Source organism: Kogia breviceps, chromosome X, assembly GCF_026419965.1.
Source record: "Kogia breviceps isolate mKogBre1 chromosome X, mKogBre1 haplotype 1, whole genome shotgun sequence".
NCBI lineage: Eukaryota > Metazoa > Chordata > Mammalia > Artiodactyla > Physeteridae > Kogia > Kogia breviceps.
In genome coordinates this window covers 133,895,656-133,919,184 of record NC_081330.1, presented here as the reverse complement: position 1 = coordinate 133,919,184, position 23,529 = coordinate 133,895,656, and the positions used below count along the sequence as shown (strand labels likewise).

Here is a 23,529-nt window from a genome sequence, read left to right as displayed (position 1 = left end):
GGAAGACCTTTAAAGGATTTTTTAAAAATTATTTATTTATTTTTGGCTGTGTTGGGTCTTCGTTGCTGAGCGCAGGCTTTCTCTAGTTGCGGCAAGCGGGGGCTACTCTTCATTGCGGTGCACAGGCTTCTCACTGAGGGGCCTTCTCGTTGTGGAGCACAGGCTCTAGGCACGTGGGCTTCAGTACTTGTGGCACGGGCTCAGTAGTTGTGGCTCACGGGCTCTAGAGCGCAGGCTCAGTACCTGCAGCGCACAGGCTTAGTTGCTCCACGGCATGTGGGATCTTCCCGGAGCAGGGCTCGAACCCGTGTCCCCTGTGTTGGCAGGCGGATTCTTAACCACTGCGCCACCAGGGAAGCCCCTATATCCTTACACCAAAAAATATACATACGTCTCTAGGAAGTTATGTATCTAACAGTCTGTGGTGGTTTTAGCTGGAAAGCACAGATGAACTGTCAGCACTCCCATGGGGCCTGTTTGAAAGGACCCCATCTGACATCCGGGGCATTTTTTCTAACCATGACGGTGTACATGTAGCAGACGATGTATATATTGCTACGCAGTCACCACTGTACTCGCCTAGTCATTAAGAGAGGAGACACTTAGCCTCACACAGGTACCTGGAGGACGTTTGCAGCAAACAAGCGTCCTGACCCCATGAACCTCCCCCCGCGTGAGCTCCTGGACGCGGTTTCACCGTGGACGGGGGCAGAGGTGGGTTCCGCCGCCCTGAGGGTAAGAGAAGGTCCCCATGGCCGGGAGGGCAGAGGACGAACGCACTGAAAATAGGAGTGACGCACTGGGAAATAGGGTCTAGATGCGCCGAGATCTAGTCACCAGCTAAGAGGGAGCGAGGGAGATACTGACATCACCCGGGGACCTGGCCTGGCCCGCGCATCCCACCACCCGGTCGCGTCCCCCCGCGTCCAGAGTGCCACAGACGCGAGGAGACAGCCTTGCTTTCCGCCTCCTTTAATCTGTCCGGTGACACCTGCTCTCCAGGAACACTTCACTCCCGGGTGCTGGGCCCCGCCGGGTTGCCGGTAACCCTCAGGGCGCAGCTCGGGTGCCCAGGACCACGCGCAGCAGGTCCCCCGCACGCGCCACCCGCACGTCCTGGAAGCCGTGTCGCTGCAGGAGGCACCGGTGCTCGTCGGGGCTCCGGGGCTGCCCGGCGCTCAGGGTCCGCAGCCGGGGTCTCCGGGACGCCCGCTCCTCCTCCGCCGCCGCTTCCGCCACCAGGAGGCCACCGCCTGGGGAGCCAGAGGCACAGAGACAGAGAGAGACGGGGTGGGGGGAGAGGCTCAGGACCCAGGCTGCGGTGCCCCGGGCTCCCCACTGAAGGGATTCGCTGCAGGGAGACACGGACGGCAGGGATCCTGAGTGCAGGGACACAGCCGCAGCCTCCTGGATGCCGGAAGGAACCGCACAGGGACTTCCCTGGCAGCGGTATCCCGGGCGGACCTGCGTGCGACAGGCATGGCACCGGCCACCAGGGCGCCAGGAGCAGGATTTTTTTTTTTTTTTTCTGACTTTTAATTGGTTCAGTGAGATGATCTTTTTTTTTTTTTCTTGAATTATACTTGATTTGCAATGTTGTGTTAGTTTTAGGTGTACAGACAAGTGATTCTGTTATACATGTGTGTATATAAATATATATATATATTTTTATATTCTCTTCAATTATAGGTTATTCCAGCATACTGAGCAGAGTTCCCTGTGCCGTCCGGTAGGTCCTTGTTGGTTCTCTAGTCCATATAGAGTGGTGTTTATACGTGCAGCGGCACTGTTGGTGGGAACCAGCTACGTGAGAGCCTTGTGAAGTAGAAAGCACGCGCGCGTGTGTGTGTGTGTGTGTAACACCTGTATCTGTCCACCTCTCTGTATATGTATTTTCAGAAGCGCTTGTGAAGAAGGGGGAACCAAGCCGGGAGAAGATAAGCCTTGGGACAGAAAGCAGAGAGGCAGGAGGTAGCTTACGCTTGCTTCTTCCTCTTGTTTGGGTTACCTGGGGAGACCCCCAGAAGAGGCACAAAGCACCTGGTGGCACATGAGCCCCAGCTCTGCACGCCGGTGACGTAACTGGGAGAATTTTGGTGCAAAATCGCATTGGGTTCTAGGCGTTTAAGTAAACGTGAAGTTAACAAAACTGGGATCATAGCTCCACGTGATGAGGTGTAAAATCAGCTGCAGGGGTATATGGTGCAGCACAGGGGACAGAGCCCATATTTTACAATAACTGTAAATGGAGTGTAACCTTCAAACATGGTGAATTACTATGCTGTACACCTGTAACTTATACAGCATCGTACAGCAACTACACTTCAGTAAAAAGAATTGGGGTCACATGGTGTGCTCACTTTGTTTTCTGTCAATTTTTATGTTTTTCAGACTCATGGAGATACGGGCCGATTAACTCAGCGGGCTCCAAAAGCCCTATATTAAAGGAGGTCTTCTCTTTTTTTTTTTGGCCTTGCCGTGCAGCCTGCAGGATCTTAGTTCCCTGACCAGGGCTTGAACCCGCGCCCTCGGCACTGAAAGCGCAGACTCCTAACCACTGGACCGCCAGGTAATTCCCAGGAGGTCATGCTCAGTTCTTATCTGTGACCCCCACTGTCCCCAGGGTGCGGGCAGCCTTTGCAATCCTGGATCTGGGGGTGGAGGGAAGCCCCGGTCCCGGTTCCTGCCAATTTCTGAGCTCTAAGTATTTCCCCCACTGCCAATTTCACACTGACAGCTTGGTATGAGCTGGCTGGCAGCAGTACCGCACATTTAACAAGCAGTTCTAGCCAGCAGGTCTAAGCTGCAACACACTCACGTGTCCCCCCCCGCCCCCCAAAAACCCTTCGCAGTGTAAACGCGACTTGGACCTGACTGTCCCCAGGTTCAGTGACTGTCTCTGACGCGGGTGAGAATCCGGCTCTCACATCTCCCGGCCCTGCCTCGCCCCCGGGGGCACCCGTTTTGTGATTTCTTCCTTCTCGACTGTGTTCCATCCATTATGTGGGGACTCTGTTCTCGGACTGGGGGCCCAGCAGGGAGCAAACAGGAACCAGCCCGGCCCTCCTGGGGCCACGTTCTTGGGGAGGGTACCCCAAATGTCTGTGTGATGCTCCTGTGACCACATGAAAACCTGCATCTCACAGGCTGCGTGGGTGTCCTGGGGCGGCTGGAACAAAATACGTAAAACCACAGACCTCCATCCTCCCCCATCCTGGAGACCAGACGTCTGAGGTCAAGGTGTCCCAGGCCTGAGCTCCCTCCAGAGGCTCCAGGGGAGGGTCCTTCTCGCCTCTTCCACCACAGATAGATCGATAGATATGATAGATGACCCCGGATTGTTGAATATTTTGTTTCATAACCGCACAGAAGAGGCAGTGGAGGTGCCCCGGGAGACGCCGGGGTCGCAGGACGTGGAAAGAGAGCTCGTCTTGCACCGCTGGATGTGGGGACCCAGGGAGGGGCCCGGGCGGCTTGGTCCCCTCGACTCCATGAGCCCAGTGACCCATGTTGGCGCCGTGGGAAGAGGCTGGGTACCACAGAGCAGGCTGGAAAATCATCATCAGCGGAGGAGGGGAGACCTTGAGCCCAGCGGGGCCCGGGGAGGGACACGGCCGGGGGGGCGTCCACGAGCCCGAGACCCCAGATGCCGGTGCCATAACGTTCAGAAACGCGTCACTGACACCCGAGAATCAGGTACGTCCTCAGGGAGCCGGGAAACTGAGCACCAGACGGGCTGGAGGACGGGGGAGCTTCCTCTATAAAATGTACTCTTTTTTTAAAATTGGAAACTGTCTTTTGTGTGTTAAAAAAGGCAAGTCCATGATGTGGTCTCACCTGGTTTGCAGGTGCTTGAGATCCGGCTCAGTAACTTGTGGAGTTTGTCATCCGGCCAGTCCTGCAGAATTCTGGAGAGAATGTACAGATCTGCTTCCGGGAGGTTGTCTTTGAAACAGTCACCTGGTTTAAAAACAAATGGGATTGAACCGTTAGGGCCACAGGCAGGAACTGGTCCTGCACCTGACAGAAAGGAGTTGCACCACGTTCTACAAGGGATGAAACCGAAGGAGACGCTGCCTGCAGTGGGGAGATCTGTGTTCTCCAAAAAAGAGACGTTCAAGGGGTGACCTGGGGACAGGCCCTCTGGAAATAGGGTCTTTGCAGATGAAATGAAGGTAAGGGTCTGAGATGAGGTCCTCCTGGAGGAGGGCGGCCCTACATCCAATGACAGGGTCCTTCTAAGACACAGAAGAGGAGAGACACAGACACAGTGGAGAAGCCCCGGGAAGACAGAGACAGAGACGGGAGCGAGGCGGCCACAAGCCCAGGGACGCCTGGAGCCCCCAGAAGCTGGAAGAGGCGGGAAGGACCCTCCCCTGGAGCCTCTGGAGGAAGTACTGCCCTGGGACACCTGGATCTCAGAGGTCTGGTCTCCAGAACTGGGGGAGGATGGATTCGGGTCATTTTACGCTCCCAGTTTGGGGCCATTTGTCCCTGCATCTACCAAATGTGTATCTGTAACTATGGACACAGACACCTTTGCTATTGGTTACTCCTAACCATGCCTCGTTCCACAAAGGATCAGATGTCGCTGACATTTACACAAACGAAACAAGAAAGAAAACATTCCGAATAGACATGAAGGGAGAGGGAACACGGGGGTGCAGACAGGTCTACACAGGGCGGCCCCAGCCAGCTGCACAGAGACGGACAATATGCACTTCTTTGGGGTGTTTTTTTTGCTCTCGTGGTTCTCTTTCCTACACATGGTGAATCAGTGCCCCACGGCTGCCACCGTGCTGCTCCTAGATTTGAAGCTTTACGGCGTGTCTCTGTCAAGCGCAGGCAGAAGCAACAAAGTCCCACCGACAGGGGCTTCAGCAACACACGCTGATCTCTCATGGTCTGGAGGCTGGACATATCCAAGATCCAGGTGTTGGCAGAGGGTCAGGTCCTGGTGAGGACCCTCGTCTTGGCTTGTAAGTAGCGGCCTATACTCGCTGTGTCCTCACAGTGGGGAGAGAGAGATGATAGATACATGTGTACATAGAAAGAACAGATAAACGATAGGTGAGTGGATGGATGGAGAGATAGATGATAAATAATAGGTAGATGACTGATATAAAGACAGGTAGACAAATGATAGATTGATAAAGAATAGATAATAGATAAATGATAGATACATAGATTGGTAACATGATGGTGGAGAGATAGATATAGACATGTGATAGATAAATAGATGATAGATAATAGAATAGAGGTAATGGATGGATACACAGATGATATAGACAGATAATAGATAGTAGATAAATAGGATAGATAGGACAGATAAATGATAGGTGGGTGGATGGACAGATGATAAATAATAGATGTATAGATAAGTGATAGATGATTGATATAAAGACAGGTGGATAAAAGATAGATCGATGGATATGCTAGATGAATAGATAACTACATTGATAGTTACACAGATGATAGACGAATGAATGGATGAATGGATGGATAGATAGCTAGACGGTGGAAATAATGTGCAGACAGCCAGAGAGATGATGGATACGGATGGACGGGTAGATACACTGGTAGATGAAGAAGTGGATGGATGGACAGAGGATGGATAAACGGTACACAGAGGATGGCTGGATAAATGATAGATTAAATTATACATACATAGATAGATGATAGATGGATAGATACGGATAGACAGATACACCGATAGACCAGTAAGTGGATGGATGGACAGATGATAAAGAGATAGATAAACGGTACATACATAGATAGATGATGGATAAACGATAGATACATAGATAGATGTTCCTGGTGTCCCTTCTCCTAAGGATGCAGTCTTGCTGGATTAGGACTCCACCCTTGTGACCTCCTTCACCTTAATGACCTCCAGGTAAGAGTCACACTGGGTAGGGCTTCAACAGAGGCACCTGGGGACACAATTCAGTCCACAGCAGGGCGACTGGCTCTTTTTTTTTTAAGCAGGCAAGTATCAGGCAGTCGGTCGCGGGGCACATCCACCCTCAGGCCGGGCTGCAGTGCGGATGAGTCACCAGATGACAAGAGTCTCCTTTCAATTCGGTCCCGCCGGGAAGTCCTTCCTCACATCCACCCCAAGGCCTTCCTGCTGTAGCCCCCGTGTCACTTCCCCGTGAGGCCTGGGTCACTGGTCGACATCCACAGACACCGATCTTGGCCCGTGCCCATCCCCACCTGCCCTCCCGCCCAGCTACTCCCCTCGCTGAGGACTTCAAACTCCTGTTCTCGGGGTTTGCCGACGTGCCCCTGTGCGCAGATGTGCACACACACACAGACACATACGCATATAGAGACACATTGACACACAGATACATACATGTATAGAGACACACAGAGACACTGAGATATACACACAGACACAAGATACACCAGTATATATGCACACACAGAAACACAGAAACATGGATATAAGACACATACAGACACAGAATACACACAGATATATAGATACACAGATACAAACACAATCAGACACAGGAACATGGATACACACACAGACACACAAAGAGCTACACAGACACGGATAATACATATACATGTACATAGACACACAGATACACACAGACACAGAAACACACAGAAATGAGCGTATATACACATATAGACACAGACCCAGATACATACCCACAGACACAGAAACACAAACAGAAACATACTCAGACATACAGACAGAAACACAAGATGGATACACACACACACACACACTCTGTATACAAGATAAGTAAGGTACCCAAATGCTGACACCCGGCAGACATGAAGCCACACTAACCTGGCACAAAGTGGATCCGCTCTGTCTGTCGTCCGCCACGCTGAAAGCCCCCGGAGAGCTCAGTGACCTCTGGGAGGTCAAACACAGTCACCTGCAGACGCGGGTACTTCTGGGTGAGCTCGCAGGCCAGGACGCCCGTGCAGCCTGCGAGAAGCAAAGGCATACTCTGGACTCTCCCGGTATGTTTGAAACCCTTGGAGTGTCTTCAGAGTTCAGCTCTGGCAAAACCAAAACGATGCTCTCAGATGCGGCCTGAGGCTTGTGCCCTGAAATGAGGTCAGCCAGGGGGGAGATCACTGGTGTCTCAAAGTCAGGGCCTCGTGGGTGGGTGCTGGCCCAGAGCAGGTGAGTGGGGTGGGCACAGACTTGTGGGGAATCCTGGCAGCAAAGCTCTAGGGAGTTGTACTCTTACCTGCCCCTTTCTGCTGTGGGAATGCAGACGCAATGGCTGGTGCCACAGCAGCCATTCTGGGCCACCAGGAGGACAGGTGTGCAGAGGGTGGGGAAACACAAGCTGGCAGCTCAGGAGCCCTCCTGGACACCAACCCCACTACACTCCTTGGGCAGGGCAACTACTTCTCCGTCCACTGTCCTTGGGAAAGGATTGGCTGGGATGGGGTGGAGGGTGTGTGTGGCATAATTAGACCTGATGCAATGGCGGCCCATGGGCTCCACGGCCCCTCCCATACTTGGCAGCCACAAGAAAGGGTCCCATAACCTCTACGGGGGGTCCTGGGCCATCCCTGGGACCTCCTAGCGCTTGGGAATAGCAGCCCAAGCCCCCACACCCACCCTGGATATATTTAGGTCCTCAGATGGTTTGCAGAGATAAACCCATTCTGCAAGTCTTATTAGCAGGTAAGGTGCCCTAGATTTAATACAAGAGAAGAAAAGCATGTAGTCCTTTGCACCCGACTCCTGGAGGGGGTGAATGTACCTCCCAGGTCGCAGGCAGAGGTGAATCGGGACAGGTCGAAGGCCGTGGCCACGTGGTGGGCGGTCAGCTTGCTGAGGCTGTGCATGGCCCTCATGAACTGCAGCGTCATCTCCCTGCTCTGGTGGTGGAAGCAGGTTTGAGGAGACCCACCTGGAGCCCAGGCTGTCCTGCACCCGGGATGAGGTTCCACCCGGCATTTGTGCTCGCCCTGCGCTGGGCTGAGAAGCACGCGTCTGTGCAACTCAGCTCCAGGTAGGAAACGCGGTGCCTTGATTCGGGCAGCCCCTTCCTAGAAAAGCCCTCTTTTCCGGAGCTGGGACCAGCCAGCCGCACCCGCCCTGCCGCGGCGTCCCCGCTGTTCCCCGTCGGCAGCTTCGCGCTGGGTTTCCCGCGGCGGCCGCTTCCGACCGTGGGGAACCTGAGATGTTTCCGTGCCCACTGGTCCTTCAGCGGCACAGACGGGACGGGACGTGCAAAGGGACGCGGGGGTTACAGTACCTGGGACAGGTGGCCCTCCTCCTCCATCACCCGCAGAGCCCCGCGGGTCTGGTCCGCCCCCTCCTGCACGGCCGGGCCCAGGCCTGTGAAGACGCCCCAGACGTGGGCGTCATTGTACTCGGCCAGGCCATGGAGAGAGTGTTCACCGTCTGACACCAGGTGCAGGGTCGCCGCCTCCGTGTTGCTGTAACCTGAAAGGACGGGGCATCGTGTGACGGCTCAGCTGACCGCGGGGCGAGCCATCGCTCGGCGCCATCGCGATGTCAGCACAAGCATCGTCTATCTGACTGAGTGCCAAGCGCACGGACGCCCAGAGGCAGCCCGGAGAACGACGCAAGGATGCCGCTCTTCCTCGAGGCGACCCTCCGAGCCCCTGGGATGGTCACTTGGCCGGGCTACCGTCCCCGTCGGGGAGAGGGCGCGGTTTGGTCAGCGTGCTGGGCACCTGCAAGTCGGCGGACTTTGGGTAAAGGAGGTGACCCTAGGTAATGTGGGTGGGTCTCATCCCATCAGCTGACGGCCTTGGGAGCAGAAAAGCACCGAGCGGCCAGCCGGAGGGGTTCAGACGCGCCGGAGCCCAAAGGCACGGACAGCAGCTGCTCGCAACCCGTCCGTCCGTGTCCTGCGGGGTCTGCCTCTCCGGAGCCCTGAGGGGTACGGGGCGGTCCGCTCTCTTCCCACTGCCTGGCGGGCTGTCCATCCGGCCCAGCCCCCGGGGCCCTTCCGGGACACCCCTACCTGCAGAATTGGAGGCTGCAGTCAGAGGGGACGGTGGCTGAGACCCCCTGTACCTCCACAGCCCCACGTAACACCGGTCATTGGACGGAAAGAACAGCATGGTGTCTACGGTTTTCCTTTTCTGAACTTTTTTTAAAAGTTTATTGAAACTAACTGTCCATTCGGCCCTTTATTTTTAATTAATTGATTAATTAATTATATTTATTTTTGGCCGCGTTGGGTCTTCGTTCCTGCGCGCGGGCTTTCTCTAGTTGCGGTGAGTGGGGGCTACCCTTTGTTGTGCTGTGCGGGCTTCTCATTGTGGTGACTTCTCTTGTTGCGGAGCACGGGCTCTAGGCGCACGGGCTTCAGTAGTTGTGGCTCACAGGCTCTAGAGCGCAGCCTCAGTAGTTGTGGCGCACGGGCTTAGTTGCTCCGGGGCATGTGGGATCTTCCCGGACCAGGGCTCGAACCCGTGTCCCCTGCATCGGCAGACGGATTCTTAACCACTGCGCCACCAGGGAAGCCCCACTTGGCACTTTACATGTTGTCTTTGTTTTGTTTTTTTTTGTTTTGTTTTAGAAACTGAATTTTTACTGTTGCTTAATTTTTTTTTCTTTTTTGTGGCAGCACCGCGTGGCACGCGGGATCTTAGTTGGCGGTGGAACCCAGGCCCCCTGCACTGGAAGCGTGGAGCCTTAACCACTGAACTGCCAGGGAAGTCCTCACACGTTTTTTTTTGTTTTTTTTTTTTTGGCGGTGGGTGGGCCTCTCACTGTTGTGGCCTCTCCCGTTGCGGAGCACAGGCTCCCGATGTGCAGGCTCAGCGGCCATGGCTCACGGGCCCGGCCGCTCTGCGGCACGTGGGATCTTCCCGGACCGGGGCACGAACCCGCGTCCCCTGCATCGGCAGGCGGACTCTCAACTGCTGCGCCACCAGGGAAGTCCCAGTCACACGTTTTTTTTAAAGACTACTATCTTTAATTGTATAAATACACACCTTTTAAAAACTTTTTATTTTATATTGGAGTATAGTTGATGAGCAGTGTTGTGTTGGTTTGAGGTGCACTCAAAGTGATTCAGTTGTGCGTGGACACGTATCTATGCTTTTGCAAATTCTTTTCCCACTTAGGTTGTTACAGAGCAGAGTTCCTCAATGATTGAGTGAGTGTTCTTAGTTCTGAGGCCTGGGGTCCTCTGAAGGGTAGCACCCAGCCCCAGCCGGCCCACCGCAGGCCCCACGCAGATGCACAGGAGGGGCTTCTAGGGCTCCAGCGAGGGCCCTGCCGGGCGTCTGCCAGCAAGACTTCTAAGACGCTCCTCAGGCAGCAGGGATTGAAAGTCCTGACCTCGGGCCCTTTCTCCACGTTTGGCCATTATTTTCAGTGGAGGAGAGGGGCTTCCCCGGTGGCGCAGTGATTTACAGTCCGCCTGCCGATGCAGGGGACACGGGTTCGAGTCCTGGTCCGGGAGGATCCCACGTGCCGCGGAGCAACTGAGCCCGTGCGCCACAACTACTGAGGCTGTGCTCTACAGCCCGCGAGCCACAACTACTGAAGCCCGTGCGCCTAGAGCCCGTGCTCTGCAACAAGAGAAGCCACCGCGATGGGAAGCCCGCGCACCGCAACGAAGAGTAGGCCCCGGTCGCGGCAACTAGAGAAAGCCCGCGCGCAACAACGGAGACCCAACGTGGCCAAACATAAGTAAATAAATATCTTTTTTTAAGAATGGAGGAGAAGGTTACTAAGATGCTCTGGCTGGGGGGGAGCTCTGCATCCCATGACCCAAATCTTTGGCGTGTACTTGTCCGCCTCTAGTGTGAGGGGCAGCTCTGGGGGGCTTCCGCCAGCACCTGCTTCCCTGCTCACCAGAGAAGGGATGCCGTGTCTCCTGCTCTGGGGTCTTCTGAGCCCCTGCCTCTCTCTGTCTGCTCAAGGACCATCCGTAGCAGCCTGTGCTCTGAGAACACCCTCGAGAGCTCTGTGCACCCAGCAGACCTACACTGTCACCCTCCATCCGCCCATTTACCTCATCTGCCATCTACTTCGTTTCATCTGTCTTTCTGTCTGTGTGTCTGCCCACCTGTGTACCGCCTGTCCGTCACCTACGTGTACCTCTCTCATCCGGTGATCATCTGTCTTCAACATCACCTGCTCACCCATCTGCCAGCCACCTACTCATTTATCATCTGTCCCCTGTGCACACATTCATGTATCTGTATACCTGTCCTTTATCTTGTTATCATCTCTCTATTCACCTGTCATTTATCCGTCCACCCATCTATTATCTATTCATCCATCCCTCCATCTATCAGGTATTTTCTGTCATCTGTCTACCTGTCATCTATCACCTATCACTGATCTACACATCCATCGTATCTATTCTGTTATCTATCATCTATCACCTATCATTGATCTACGCATCCATCGTATCTATTCTATCATCTATCTACCTATCATCTATCACCTACCATTGATCTACGCATCCATATCTATTCTATTATCTATTTTTCTATCACCTATCATTGATCTACACATCCATCATATCTATTCTATTAACTATCATCTATCACCTGTCATTGATCTACGCATCCATATCTAGTCTATTATCTATTTTTCTATCACCTGTCATTGATCTACGCATCCATCATATCTATTCTATCATCTGTCATCTACCTGTTATCCATCTACTTATCTATTTACATACCTAAGTATCCACCCATCAATCAAACTATCTACCTATGCATCTATAACCTATCCATCATCTCCATGTATCTCTCTCATCTATTAATCATCTGTCTTCATCATCATGTATCCATCTATGTATCTATTTTTTTACTTATCATCTAGCATTTGTGTATGTATCTATATATGTATCTATCATATCTATTTATCTTTTTATCATCTGTCTATTCATCTATTATTTATCCATCCACCCATCTATTATCTATCATCTCTATTATCAATGTATATCTGTTGATCAATCTATCTACTACCTATTTATCCACCCACCCATCCATCCATCATCTATTTATCTATCATCTGTCCATCTACATATCCTATTATCTCTCCATCCATTTATCCATCCACCTGTCCTCTATTTCTGTATCACCTTTCAACCTAGCTATCTTTCTATCTTCTACCTTTTCATCCATCTATGTGCTTATCTATCTACCTATATATGCACCCACTTTTCAACCAAACAATCTATCTATCCATCATTTATCCATCCACCCATCTATTACCTATTTGTCCATTCACCCATCCATGTATCATCTGTTTATCTATCATCTATCCATCCATGTACCTATCTATCATCTCTATTATCAATCGATATCCATCCATCCACCTCATCTGTCTGCCTGTCTAAACAAATAAGTAAGAATAAACAGATATCCATGCTGTGCACACATAACATACCGTATGGGCTGTTTCTCTCGAGATCCCTGGCTGATACAGGCCCTCTGAGCCCATAAAGAAGCCTGTCTCCTTACACACACACCACACACATGCACGCACACGCACGCACACATACATACATACATACATACATACATACATACGTACACGTTTCCTCCTTCCATCCAAGAATGCCCCAGAGGGTCAGGAGCAGAGGAAGGATGGATGGTCTGTCCTCCCAGCCTCGGCTCAGAAGCCACTGTCACTTGGTGACTTGGTCTCGCAGGCAGAGCTGCTGGAGAGACACCCAGGAGGCCCCTCACCTCTGTGCGTCTTCTCCAGTAAACCCAGGGCCGCGCAGACATCCAGCAGCCGCTCAGTCCCGCCCGCGCAGGCGTTGAGTTTGCGGGCGACATCCACGGCCTTCAGGGGGCCTTGGTCTCTTAACATGTCAAACAGTTTGAGCTTGCAAGCCGTGAACAGGACCTGTCCGTGAAGAACAGTTACAGTTAGACATACAACGTGACTTATCAATCGCTCTTCATCCCCAGGGACTCCAAAGACGGAGGGCAGGATGGTCAAAAACATCGAGCTCATCAAGGGGAGCTTCCGCAGAGGAGAGCGGGTTTAGGGTCCAGGTTGTACAAGGTTTGCTCCAGGTAAGCCCAAGTCGATGAACACCAAGCAGAGAAACTGTCCCAGCGGAGAGAGACCAAAGCGCTGCTGTCAGGGGCTGCGTGGTGTCCCCCCAAGGTTCCTACGTCGACGCCCCAAGTCCCAGGACGTCAGGATGAGGCCACGTGGAGACGGGGCCCCCGCGCAGGACACGGACGCACCTTCCCGTGACACTGTAACCCTCCCTGGAGCTCTCACCTCGTAATGCAGACGCCTCCAGGGGCAAGTAAAGGGACACTTCGGGAAAGGGCCCTACCTGAGCTGCGTCCAGTACCCCCGTGACTGAGCTGGGGCGGCGGGGGGGTGGGTGACACTTGCCCCAAGACCCCCGACAGACCCCGGCTTGGTCGGCACGGTCAGCCATTGGGAGACCTTGGTGAGGAGACCCGTGTCGCACGAGGGCGGATGGACAGATGGGGAGGTATGTAGATAGGTGACAGATACAGACAGGTGATAGATGGGTATACGGGTGGATGGAGGGATAGACAGGTAGGCAGGTGATAATAACAGACACGCAGATGATATAGATAGATAGATAGAGATGATAAAGAAATGGGTGGATACATAGATAGGAATAATAACAGACACAGACGATAGATACAGATAGACATGACAGATAACCAGGTGGATAGCCAGGTGATAGAGAGAGAGAGAGAGAGAGACAAGTGACAGGAAAATGGGTGGATCAACAATGGAGAGAAGACAGATGATAACAACAGATATAGAGAGATAATAAGTATAAATTATACACAGGTAAGTAGAGGGATGGCTAGACAGACGACAGTTATATAGATAGATAACCATAGGTATACATACACTGAGGATATAGACAGACAAATATAGATAACAGATAGATATAGATACATAAATGATAGCTAGATTAATGGTGGGTCGAGAGAAGATAATGATAGATAGATAGATAGATAAATGACGTGTATAGCTAGATGACAGATGTAGACAGACGTGGATGATACGTAGATGGATAGACGGATGGACCGAAGGTGGACGATAACAACAGTAGATACAGGTAAACAATACACATACAGAGATGACGGGAATAGGTTATATCTATAGGTCAGTGGGTGGACGGACAGATGATAGGTACATAGACAGACAATAATGACAGTATATGCAGATGACAGACAAATGAAATGGATAGACGGACGGACGGAGAGACGCTAGATCGACAGACCGGGGAAGCACAGCACAGCCCCACCGAGCGCCAGCCTGACGGGCTGCAGCAGCGCCGCCTGCACCAGCGTCTCCAGGTGGGTCCGAGGATCTGACCTACGACGCAGCGTAACCGCCTTCCGTCCCAGGCACGCAGGTCCCCCCTCCTGAGGAGGAGGTGACAGGAAGGTGGCCAGGATGGAGGGGGCGAGGTCAGGCCCCCAGTCCCTCCCCAGCCAGTGTCCTGCCTCTCCTCGAGCTGCTGAGGCTGCCCCTGCAGGGCCCCAGCACGAGCGGGGCCGCCCCCTGCTCCAACCTCCAGCAGCCCAGAGCTGTAGGAGCGGATCTGCTGGGGAGGGGGGAGGGCCGGCCGTGTGTCACAGCCGGGCGGGCGCACAAGTGCGTCCGCAAGGGCCAGAGCGACGGCAGAGGCCAGCTGGACGGGCCGCGGCCGAACTCGCTTCCCATCGGGCCCCGGGCCTGGGGCTCCCCGAAACACCTGCGCACGGCTGCCCTGCACGTGGGCACGGGGCAGCCTGTGGTCACAGGTACCTGCTGGTTCCAGGGAGCGTCGAGCTGGCCCAGTGCTGCCCCCTCCCCTGCCCAGGACACCCTCTGGCTGGGACGGCTGCCCGGGATCCCAAGGCCGCAGGATGACGAGGACACACACACTGACCTGGTCTGCCCTGCAGGCAGCTGGCGTCCTGGGGGCCGCAATCCACCTGCCGCCCAGCCAGCAGGGCTGCAGGGTCCCAGAGGCGGCCGCACGGCCGGCATTCCAGCCCCACCTCCCTGGGCTGGCGACACAGTGCGGGCCCCTCGCTGGGGTCACGTAAGCCCTGCTCGCCTTCCAACACCCACACAGACCCCGCCCTGCCCCCTCCAGGCAGAGACCACGGTTATGGGCTCAACGGTGGCCCCAAGAGGATATGTGCATGCCCTGACCCCCAAAACATGGGAATGAGGCCTTATGTGGAAACAGCGTCTCTGCAGAGGTGAGGAAGCAAAAGGTCTGGGATGAGGTGCCCTTGGATGAGGGTAGCCCTACATCCAATGACAGGGTCCTCCTAAGAGACAGAAGAGGAGAGACCCAGACACAGAGGAGAAGCCCCGGGAAGACAGAGGCAGAGACGGGAGGGAGGCGGCCACGAGCCCAGGGACGCCTGGAGCCCCCAGAAGCTGGAAGAGGCGGGAAGGACCCTCCCCGGGAGCCTCTGGAGGGAGCGCGGCCCTGGGACACCTTGAGCTGTGGTCCCCGGGATGGGGGAGGGTGGATGCCTGTGGTTTTAGGCTCCCCTGTGTTGGGGTCACGTGGTCACGAATCACACAAGTACCTTGGATGCTTTGAAGCCGTCCATCAGCTCCAGGAGGCCCGTGGGGAACGGGGGCCGGCTGTCCGCCCCGTTAAGGGCTGCATCCGGCGCGCCCGGAGCCTGTGACCGGTCTCCGTCCGCCTGTTCGCCGCCACGGCCGCCCTCGGCACTCTGACCTGGGTCCGAGCCACCTGCCTCCGTGTCACTCAGGTTCTCAAAGGTGTCGACGGCGGGGATGGAGTCGTGCCTGAGCCGGCGCAGGTCCTCGGGGCGGGGCGGGTAGTACAGCCGCGCCAGCTCCTTGCAGAAGTGGTTGAGGGGGAAGCCCACGACGTTGAGGAAGTCTCCGCGCACGTACTCCACCAGCATCCCGCCCAGCGCCTGGATCCCGTAGCCGCCAGCCTTGTCCCTGCAGCGGGGGGCGGGAAACCACGGTGGGGAGGGAAGGAGGGTAGAGAAGATGGCAGCGGCGTTGACCTTCCTGGGGTCCGCAGACCTGCAGCCAGGACCCCTGCAGGGGAACCCACCAACCTTGGACCCGAGTGGCTGTGCACTGGGGTGTCCGGGCCCAGATCCCAAGTGAGCCCTCAGTCCCGCCCCTGGGACGTGACAAGGGGCACCTGGCGGCCACTCGGGAAGCTGCCCCCCACCCCAGGCCCGGCGCACGGCCACCAGCAGGCTCTCTGAGGGGAGGGGGATTGCTGCCAAGGACCCAGGCCCCCGACTGTGCTCTCCTGCCACCTGTGTCCCCGTCCCTCAGATGTCCATTCATGTGGGTCCTCGGCCCGGCACCCTGCGGGATCCTGACCCACAACGCGATGGTGGCAGGAGGTGGGACCTCGGGGAGGTGATGAGGTCATGAGGGTGCAGCCCCCGTGGATGGGATTAGTGTCCTTCTAAAAGAGACCCCAGGGAGCTCCCTGGCCCCTTCCTCCAGGCGAGGACACAGTGAGAAATGTCCATCTGTGAACCAGGAAGCAGCCTCACCAGATGCTAAATCTGGCCCCGCCAGGATCTCAGACTTCCAGCCTCCAGGACAGTGAGAAATGCCTCTTGTTTACAAGCTCCCTGCCTGCGGTGCTTTGTAGGACCCCAAGCAGACGAGGATGCCCCAGATCTGAGGCTCCTGTGAGGACTCATCACCACAGAAGACGGTGAGAACAGGGCGGGCACACAGCACGCCCCTTACTACCCTGCAACGGGGCCTCCCACGCCCGCCAGACGGACAAGCCGGTCGGGGAGTCCCACGGGACGGGGACCCCCAGGAAGGCATCCTTCCGGCGCCTTCCAGGCACCGGGGCTCCGGGCTCGTCAGGAGCCCCGGCGCCCAACACAGGCTGAGCCGCGTGCCCGGCGTGTCCGCCGCCCGCAGCGGGAACCCGGCACCGCCTCTCCCAGCAGAAACTCACATGGGCTCCCCGCTGTTGATGTACTCCCACAGCAGCTCCTCCGACAGCTCTGAGAACTTCACCGTGGTCTCCTCGTAGAACTCCGAGACCTCCGTGTCCAGCCGGCCGTCTGCAAGGAAGGAGCCCGCGCAGTAAGAGTACGCGGCCGGCGCCCAGGTTCTAGCCGCTGCCTTTGCGGGGAGTTGGCCTGAGCTTTGCGTGGAATTCACACACGGCCGTTAACGGTTCCTTTTAGACAAGGGAGAGGAGAAAGAATAAAACGGCAAAGAGGACAACAGACTGGCAAGCAGGAGAAAACGCTGCAGCCTGCGGAGCCAGACGGCCCGGGCCGCTGGCTTCTGTGCTCACGCGTGGAGCAGAGGGGCCGCAGGGCAGGGCTGCAGTCTGCACGAGGCCCCAGGCGCACAGCACAGTGGCTGCGCGCGGCGGCCAACCGCGAGGGCTCTCCGCACCAGCCGTCCTGCCGTAAATGGTGCCCCGCAAACGTCACGCCCTCTGAGAACCCCAGAACCGGACCTCATTAGGAAACAGGGTCTCTGCAGATGTGACGAAGTGAAGTGTCTGAGATGAGGTCCTCCTGGAGGAGGGCGGCCCTACATCCAATGACAGGGTCCTTACAAGACACGGGAGATGAGAGACTCAGACACAGAGGAGAAGCCCCGGGAAGACAGAGGCAGAGACGGGAGGGAGGCGGCCACGCGCCCAGGGACGCCTGGAGCCCCCAGAAGCTGGAAGAGGCAGGAAGGACCCTCCCCTGGAGCCCCTGGAGGGAGCTCGGCCCTGGGACACCTTGACCTCAGACGTCTGGTCTCCAGGATGGGGGAGGATGGATGCCTGTGGTCTCAAGCCCCAGGTAAAGGAACCGCACGGTCCAGCAAGGGCTTTACTCCCCAAAGAGCACAGGTTAAAGTCCAAGATGGACCAAGAGGGTAAGAGTAACCCAATCGCTAATCAGCAGACAGACGCGCGGTCACCCCCCTCCGGGATGTGCTCGGGGGGCCCAAGAGCTCAAACTCAGCCTCAGGGTCCGTCCTGGACCTGAAATGTCTTCTAAGCAGCTTTAAAAATTGTGCATTAAAAAAAAAAAAAAAAGCCCTACCTTCCAGACCAAAAACCTCAAAGCAAGCATGTGGGCCGGCCACGCTGGACGGGCTTTTATGACGGCCCCAGCCCGTAGCACGGTCTCCATCGGGCGCTCAGGGTGAACCCCAGGATTTCCACGTGGGACCCTGCCTTTCCCGGGCAGGCAGGGTCACGTGGAGCAAAGACAGCGCCGCCCCTGCGGACCCGGCCCCCCGCCCGACGCCCGGCTCCCGGGTTGGGCGGCACGGAGGTGGCCGTGGTACCTTTGCTGCAGCAGCGGACGATGGCCACGCCCGTGAACACGCTGTGCTCCTTCCCGTTCAGCCTGCAAGACACGACGGGGCCCAGCGGGCGACCGCGCGGGGTGTCCGGGGCAGCGCCATCCCTGGCACCACCGGCGCGGGCCCCGCTCCACCCGCCCGCTGTCCCATCCGGGGCTGTTTCCCCGTACGGTGGCCAAGCCCCCCACCCACCTTGACAGCATGCGGTAGGCGTCCTGCTTGTCCACAGGCTTCTCCAGGATCACCGCTCCCACCACCTGCAGGAGAAACGGGACAGAAAGCGTCGTTTTCCGCTCTCTGAGCTGCTCTGGGCAAGCTGCACTGTCCACTTTTTAGATTCTTTTTTTTTTTTTTTAAAGCAGGAGAGATTTGTATGACATGAATTTCACCAGTTTGAACTAAACTGTGTGGTACATTCCAGGCTTGGGCGAGGACCACTGCTGAGTTCCAGAACTTTTTCAGCATCCGGAACACTCGGTCACTCCCCATCTGCCTCCCCAGCCCCTGACACCCCTAACCCGCTCTCTGTCTCTGTGGATGGGCCCGTTCTGGACCTGCCCTGCCAACGGAATCACACACCGTGCGTCCTTCTGGGTCTGCTTCCCTCGCTGAGCATCGTGTGTTCAGGGTCCAGCCACGCGGTAGCCTTACGTCGGGGCTTCCCTCCTTTTCACGGCTGAGTCTTATTCTACTGTGTGCACGGACCCCACCCGTCCATCAAAGGGGGGGATATCTGGGTGGTTCACACCTTTTGGCTGTTGCGAATAATGCTATGGATATTCATGAACAAATTTTTGTCTGAACACCTATTTTCAATTCTTTGGGGCATATACCTAAGAGTAGGTGTCTTAGCCAGGGCTGCCCGAGAGCAGTACAGACGGGGCAGCTTAAACAGCAGACATTATTTCTCCCAGTCCTGGAGGCTGGAGTCTGAGATGCAGGTGTGGGCAGGGCTGGTCCCTCCCGAGGCCTCTCTCCCGGGCGTGTGGACGGCCCTCTCCTCCCTGTGTCCTCACAGGGTCGCCCCTCTGTGTGTGTCTGGGTCCTGATCTCCTCCTCTTAGAAGGACACCCGTCCTATGGGATCGGGGCCCACCCTAGTGACCTCTTTTCACCTTCCTCCCCTCTTTAAAGACCCCATCTCCAAATACAGCCACATTCTGAGGTCCTGGGCGCTAGGACTTCAACATAGGAATTGGGCTGGGGGACACAACTCAGCCCATAACACAACTGCTGGGTCATACGGTAATTCTTCGATTAACATTTTGAAGAACGTGCACCGTTCACTTTTTTACTTCCATGTAGCCTTAACCATGAACCAGAAACGATGTCTGATTCTCACCTGCACACAGGTAGGTCCCATCCACCTGGGCTGCACAGAAACAAATGCCACGTGAAGGCAAGGCAGACCCTGGGATCACCCCACCTGGCATTTTCCAACCCTGGACTCTTTTTTTTTTTTCCTTTTAATTGAGGTACAGTTGGTTTACAATATTGTGTTAGTTTCAGGTATACAGCAAAGTGGTTCAGTGATACATATACATATATATATATATGTATATGTATATATATATATTTCAGATCCTTTTCCATTGCAGGTTATTACAAGATACTGAATATAGTTCCCTGTTCCAGACAGTAACTCCAGACTCTTTCAGGTAGGTGGTCCCTCGCCTGGAGACCGTGATGATACCCTAGCAATCAGGCTCAGCATCCCTGGGAGACGCCTGCCATCAGGCCAGCGAGGGTCTCAGACACAGGCTTGACACCAGCACGGCAGAGCTGCCGTACCGATCACTGCGACCTCCCACCAAAAAGTCCAACCCTCAGTGGCCAAAACCCCTATCTTGGCGAGAACCATTTCCCTCTGAAACATATGCCGAGGTCCTGATGCCCGGCCCTGTGAACAGGACATTCTTTGCCTTAGGTCTTCCAGAAAGAACCAGCCTTGCCGAGGCCTTGATTTCGGTGACCAAGGCCGTGCCCGCCACACGGAGAGCCAGAAAGCAGACTCACCACGATGGTGTCCGCTCCGATGACAACGTCAGGGGCCCGCAGGTCCTTCTGCAAGAAATCCAGACTCAGCTTTAGAAAGGATGACTCCGCATGTCTTACACGTTTTCATGCCATGACGCACATGACACAGCATCGCTGCTTACTTGCGAATCCAGTCTCACTTTGGGAAGCAAGATTTCAGTGTCCTCGACACACGGAGCAGGGAAAACGTGACCCCGAGACACTCATCGGAAACCTGCACACAACCTTCCGCTCTGGCTGCACTTAAACTCTAACCTTTCCACGGCCGGAAATCGGCCCATCAACATTCATTTATTTATACCAATACTTCTTACAGCATTCACTTGAATACGTGGGTCATATATGTTAACTGCAATTAGGTATTATTATAACACATAGTAACAGGTAAGCTACTCTAATTCTATATCATAAATGACACTATTATATTAATTAGTATATCATATAGTAACACACAGCAATAGATAAGCTACATTAATTCCATATCATAAATGATACCGTTACATTAATTACAAGAGTATATTATATAATAAGACGTAGTAATAGATAAGGTACGTTAATTCTATATCGTAAGTCATACGTTAATTGCAGTGATATATAGTAACACTCATAGTAATGCAGAGTATATTGTTTCCATATCATAAATGATGTTATATTAAATACCATAGTATATTATATAGTAACAGTAATAGATAAGCTACAATGTTTCTATATCGTAAATGATGCTGATGTATTAAATACCATAGTATATTATAGAGTAACAGTAGTAGATAAGCTAGGTTATTTCTGTACCATAAATGATGCTGTTATATTAAATATCATAATATATAGTAACACTTAGTAATAGATAAGCTACATTAATTCTATATAATAAATGATGCTATTATATTAGCTACAATAGCATATGACATGGAAACACCTAGTAATAGATCAGGTAGATCAATTCTTTATTGTAAATGATACTATGATAGGAATTGCAATAGTAGGCTACATCCTAGCAAAGTAAGAGATAAGCTACGTCCTGTAAATGACACGATCGCACGAATCACAGCGGTGTATAACACAAGGACCCTCAGCCATAGAGATGCTAGACTAACTGCACGCCGTAAGTGGCACTGATTTATAACACGTATGTTTAAACGCTGAAGACGCCCTCCTAGCAGGAGACCCAGGAAGAAGCAGAAGCGGAAGCCTCGCCTGGTGCATCCTGCTGGCCACCTCCAGGGCCTTCTGCTTGGCCGTTTCCACAGCGTATGCGTACGGGGTAGCGAATGAGGCCTTACGCAGCTTCTCCTTGAACCTGGAAGGGACCACCTCGAACCTGAGGCCCTGAAACCGGACAGAAGGGGTCAGGAGGGTTTATGGGAGGAACCTGAGGATGCTGACGGACGCGCAGGATCTGCAGGAACTGGCCTTTCCCCGCGCAGCCCACCTTCCCTGACTACCTGGTCTAGGCACTGGATGCTGACCAAGCGCCAACTCCCGGCCGCAGGGGTTGCGGGACTTGCAGAGGACCCGGGGGCGCTGGCGGGAAGACCTCTGCACACGCAGAGGCCAGCAGGGCTGTATTGATTGGGATGCTGGGGCCTGCGGCCCCGAGGGGTCAAAGGGCTCCCAGAGAGTCCCAAAGGCTTTGCCTCCACAGGGGTCAAACTACTGAAATGACACCGCCTGCAGGAAATGCCACTAAGGAGGGCTGCGTGAGGGTGAACATGGCTGCTTTAACTTGGTCCCCTAACACGTGCGACCAGGCAGCCCCTGTGGAAGGCAGGTCATGGACACAGCGACATCCACCGTGGGATGGGCACAGGGCTGCGGGTCTCGCCCACAGAGGGTAAAACCCCCACCCCCGCGGGGAGCACCGAGCTGACTCTTCCCTTCCCTGCAGCCCAGCGCCCTCCACCACCCCACCACCCCTCACGGACCTCCCGCGCCCCCAGGCCCCCCTGGACCGCGCTGTGAGCCCCCCGCGGCTCTGTACTACCCCAGCCGTCCCGCGGGAGGTACGGAAGGCACCCCTCACTCTGCACCTACCGCCCCTCTCCCCACCATATCCAGCCAGGGTCTCCTCCCCTCCCCTCCCCCCTACCCTCCCACGCCAGACAGCAGAGCACCCGCCCGTCTTCCCCCTGGAGGTACGGGCAGCACCCCTTCCTGGGCACGGCACCTACCCCTACCCCAGCCCACCACTCCCCCCCCCCCCCCCCCCGCCCAGGCAGGGCCTCCCCATCAAGACCAAGCCTCCGCTGGAGCCTCTGTCCGCTGCCTCCCGGCTCCTGGACAGACTCGCCTCAGGCCCACAGACCTGGCCTTGGCCTGAAGCCCCACAGACCCCGGCCGGCAGGGCACCAGGTCACCAGGCCCTGGCTGGAAGACGCCGACCCCCAGATCAGGTAGACTCCTCTTTCCCCCGGCCCACAGGCCTGGACCAAAGTCACTAGGGTCCTGCCCCCTGGTTATCTCAAGGCCCCAGCCTTGCAGAGACCCCAGACCCAGGGCCACTAGGCCCCTGGTCCCTAGGCCCGGGTCACTAGGCCCCGGCCCTGCAGACCCTGGACCTCAACTAGGCCCCATCATGAAGCCCCGGCCTGCACCACGCCCCCAACTAGGCGCCCCCAGTCACTAGGCCTTGGCCCTGCAGACCAACCCACCCCCGTGCCCCCGACCCCCACTAAGCCCAGGTCACTAGGACCCTCGGTCACTCGTCTCCAGCCACCAGACCCTGCCCCCCCCATCACTGGACACTCCCAGTTACTAGGCCCCGGCCCTGCAGACACCACCCCGGCCCCAGCTAAGTCCTGGTCACTAGCCCCCGGGCCACTAGGCCCCTGGTCCCTAGGCCCGGGTCACTAGGCCCGCCCCAGACCCCGGCCCTGCAGATCCCGGCCCAGGCCGGGCCCAGGCCGCTCACCGCGTTGCTGAGGATCTCCTGGCGGCGCGGGGAGGCGCTGGCCAACACCACGTGCTTGTGCTGCAGCTTCCCGATCACCGGGCACAGCACCATGGTGCCGCCGCGACCCGACCCAAGCTCGATCCCGCGCCCGCACGCCCCAGGCCGCGCGTAGCTGGCTACGCGCGCTGGGCTCCGCCCCAACCAAGCCCCGCCCCGGCCGCTGGAGCTACGCCCAGGCCTCACCCCCAACCCCAGGAAGCCCCGCCCAGGGCCCGCCCTCCCTCGGAGGAAGCGGCTCCGGACCGCTTCCG

The 23,529-nt window shown here is 55.5% G+C and overlaps 2 protein-coding genes and 1 long non-coding RNA gene across 35 annotated transcripts in view; 2 read left to right on the top strand and 1 right to left on the bottom strand.

Annotated features, from left to right (window-relative positions):
• IL3RA (interleukin 3 receptor subunit alpha) overlaps positions 1-9,137 on the top strand; it is a 42,614-nt gene extending 33,477 nt beyond the window's left edge. For 15 of the 28 annotated variants that reach the window (XM_059050694.2, XM_067023341.1, XM_067023336.1 and 12 more), the window contains 5 exons: positions 607-1,729; positions 1,900-1,971; positions 2,392-2,569; positions 3,370-3,696; positions 3,849-4,733. The gene's annotated coding sequence lies outside the window, so the exon portion shown is untranslated. Of the gene's footprint in view, positions 1-434; positions 1,972-2,391; positions 2,570-2,852; positions 2,909-3,369; positions 3,697-3,848 lie in introns of all 28 variants that reach the window. The other 13 variants (XM_067023327.1, XM_067023320.1, XM_067023318.1 and 10 more) reach the window with 13 other exon arrangements.
• Positions 957-23,450, bottom strand: ASMTL (acetylserotonin O-methyltransferase like). Of its 6 annotated transcripts, none has more exons than XM_059050677.2 (13): positions 23,237-23,450; positions 21,523-21,654; positions 20,308-20,355; positions 18,485-18,549; positions 18,275-18,336; positions 16,929-17,037; positions 15,541-15,928; positions 12,685-12,847; positions 8,247-8,437; positions 7,749-7,866; positions 6,812-6,955; positions 3,838-3,960; positions 957-1,253 (listed from the first exon to the last, which is right to left on the bottom strand). In XM_059050677.2, the coding sequence occupies exons 1-13, from the start codon at positions 23,327-23,329 to the stop codon at positions 1,051-1,053; spliced, it is 1,839 nt and encodes a 612-aa protein (XP_058906660.1). In that variant the 5' UTR covers positions 23,330-23,450; the 3' UTR covers positions 957-1,050. The 6 variants fall into 6 exon arrangements, with proteins under 6 accessions (XP_058906660.1, XP_058906662.1, XP_066879389.1 ...); XM_059050679.2 differs by having other exon boundaries at positions 7,749-7,913; positions 8,303-8,437; XM_067023288.1 differs by having other exon boundaries at positions 21,609-21,654; positions 23,237-23,407.
• On the top strand, positions 10,618-19,813 carry LOC136793404 (uncharacterized). The gene is made up of 4 exons (XR_010838614.1): positions 10,618-10,666; positions 12,913-14,304; positions 15,093-16,673; positions 16,961-19,813. It is a non-coding gene; the product is annotated as an uncharacterized lncRNA (long non-coding RNA).
• Positions 23,451-23,529: the final 79 nt, after the last annotated feature.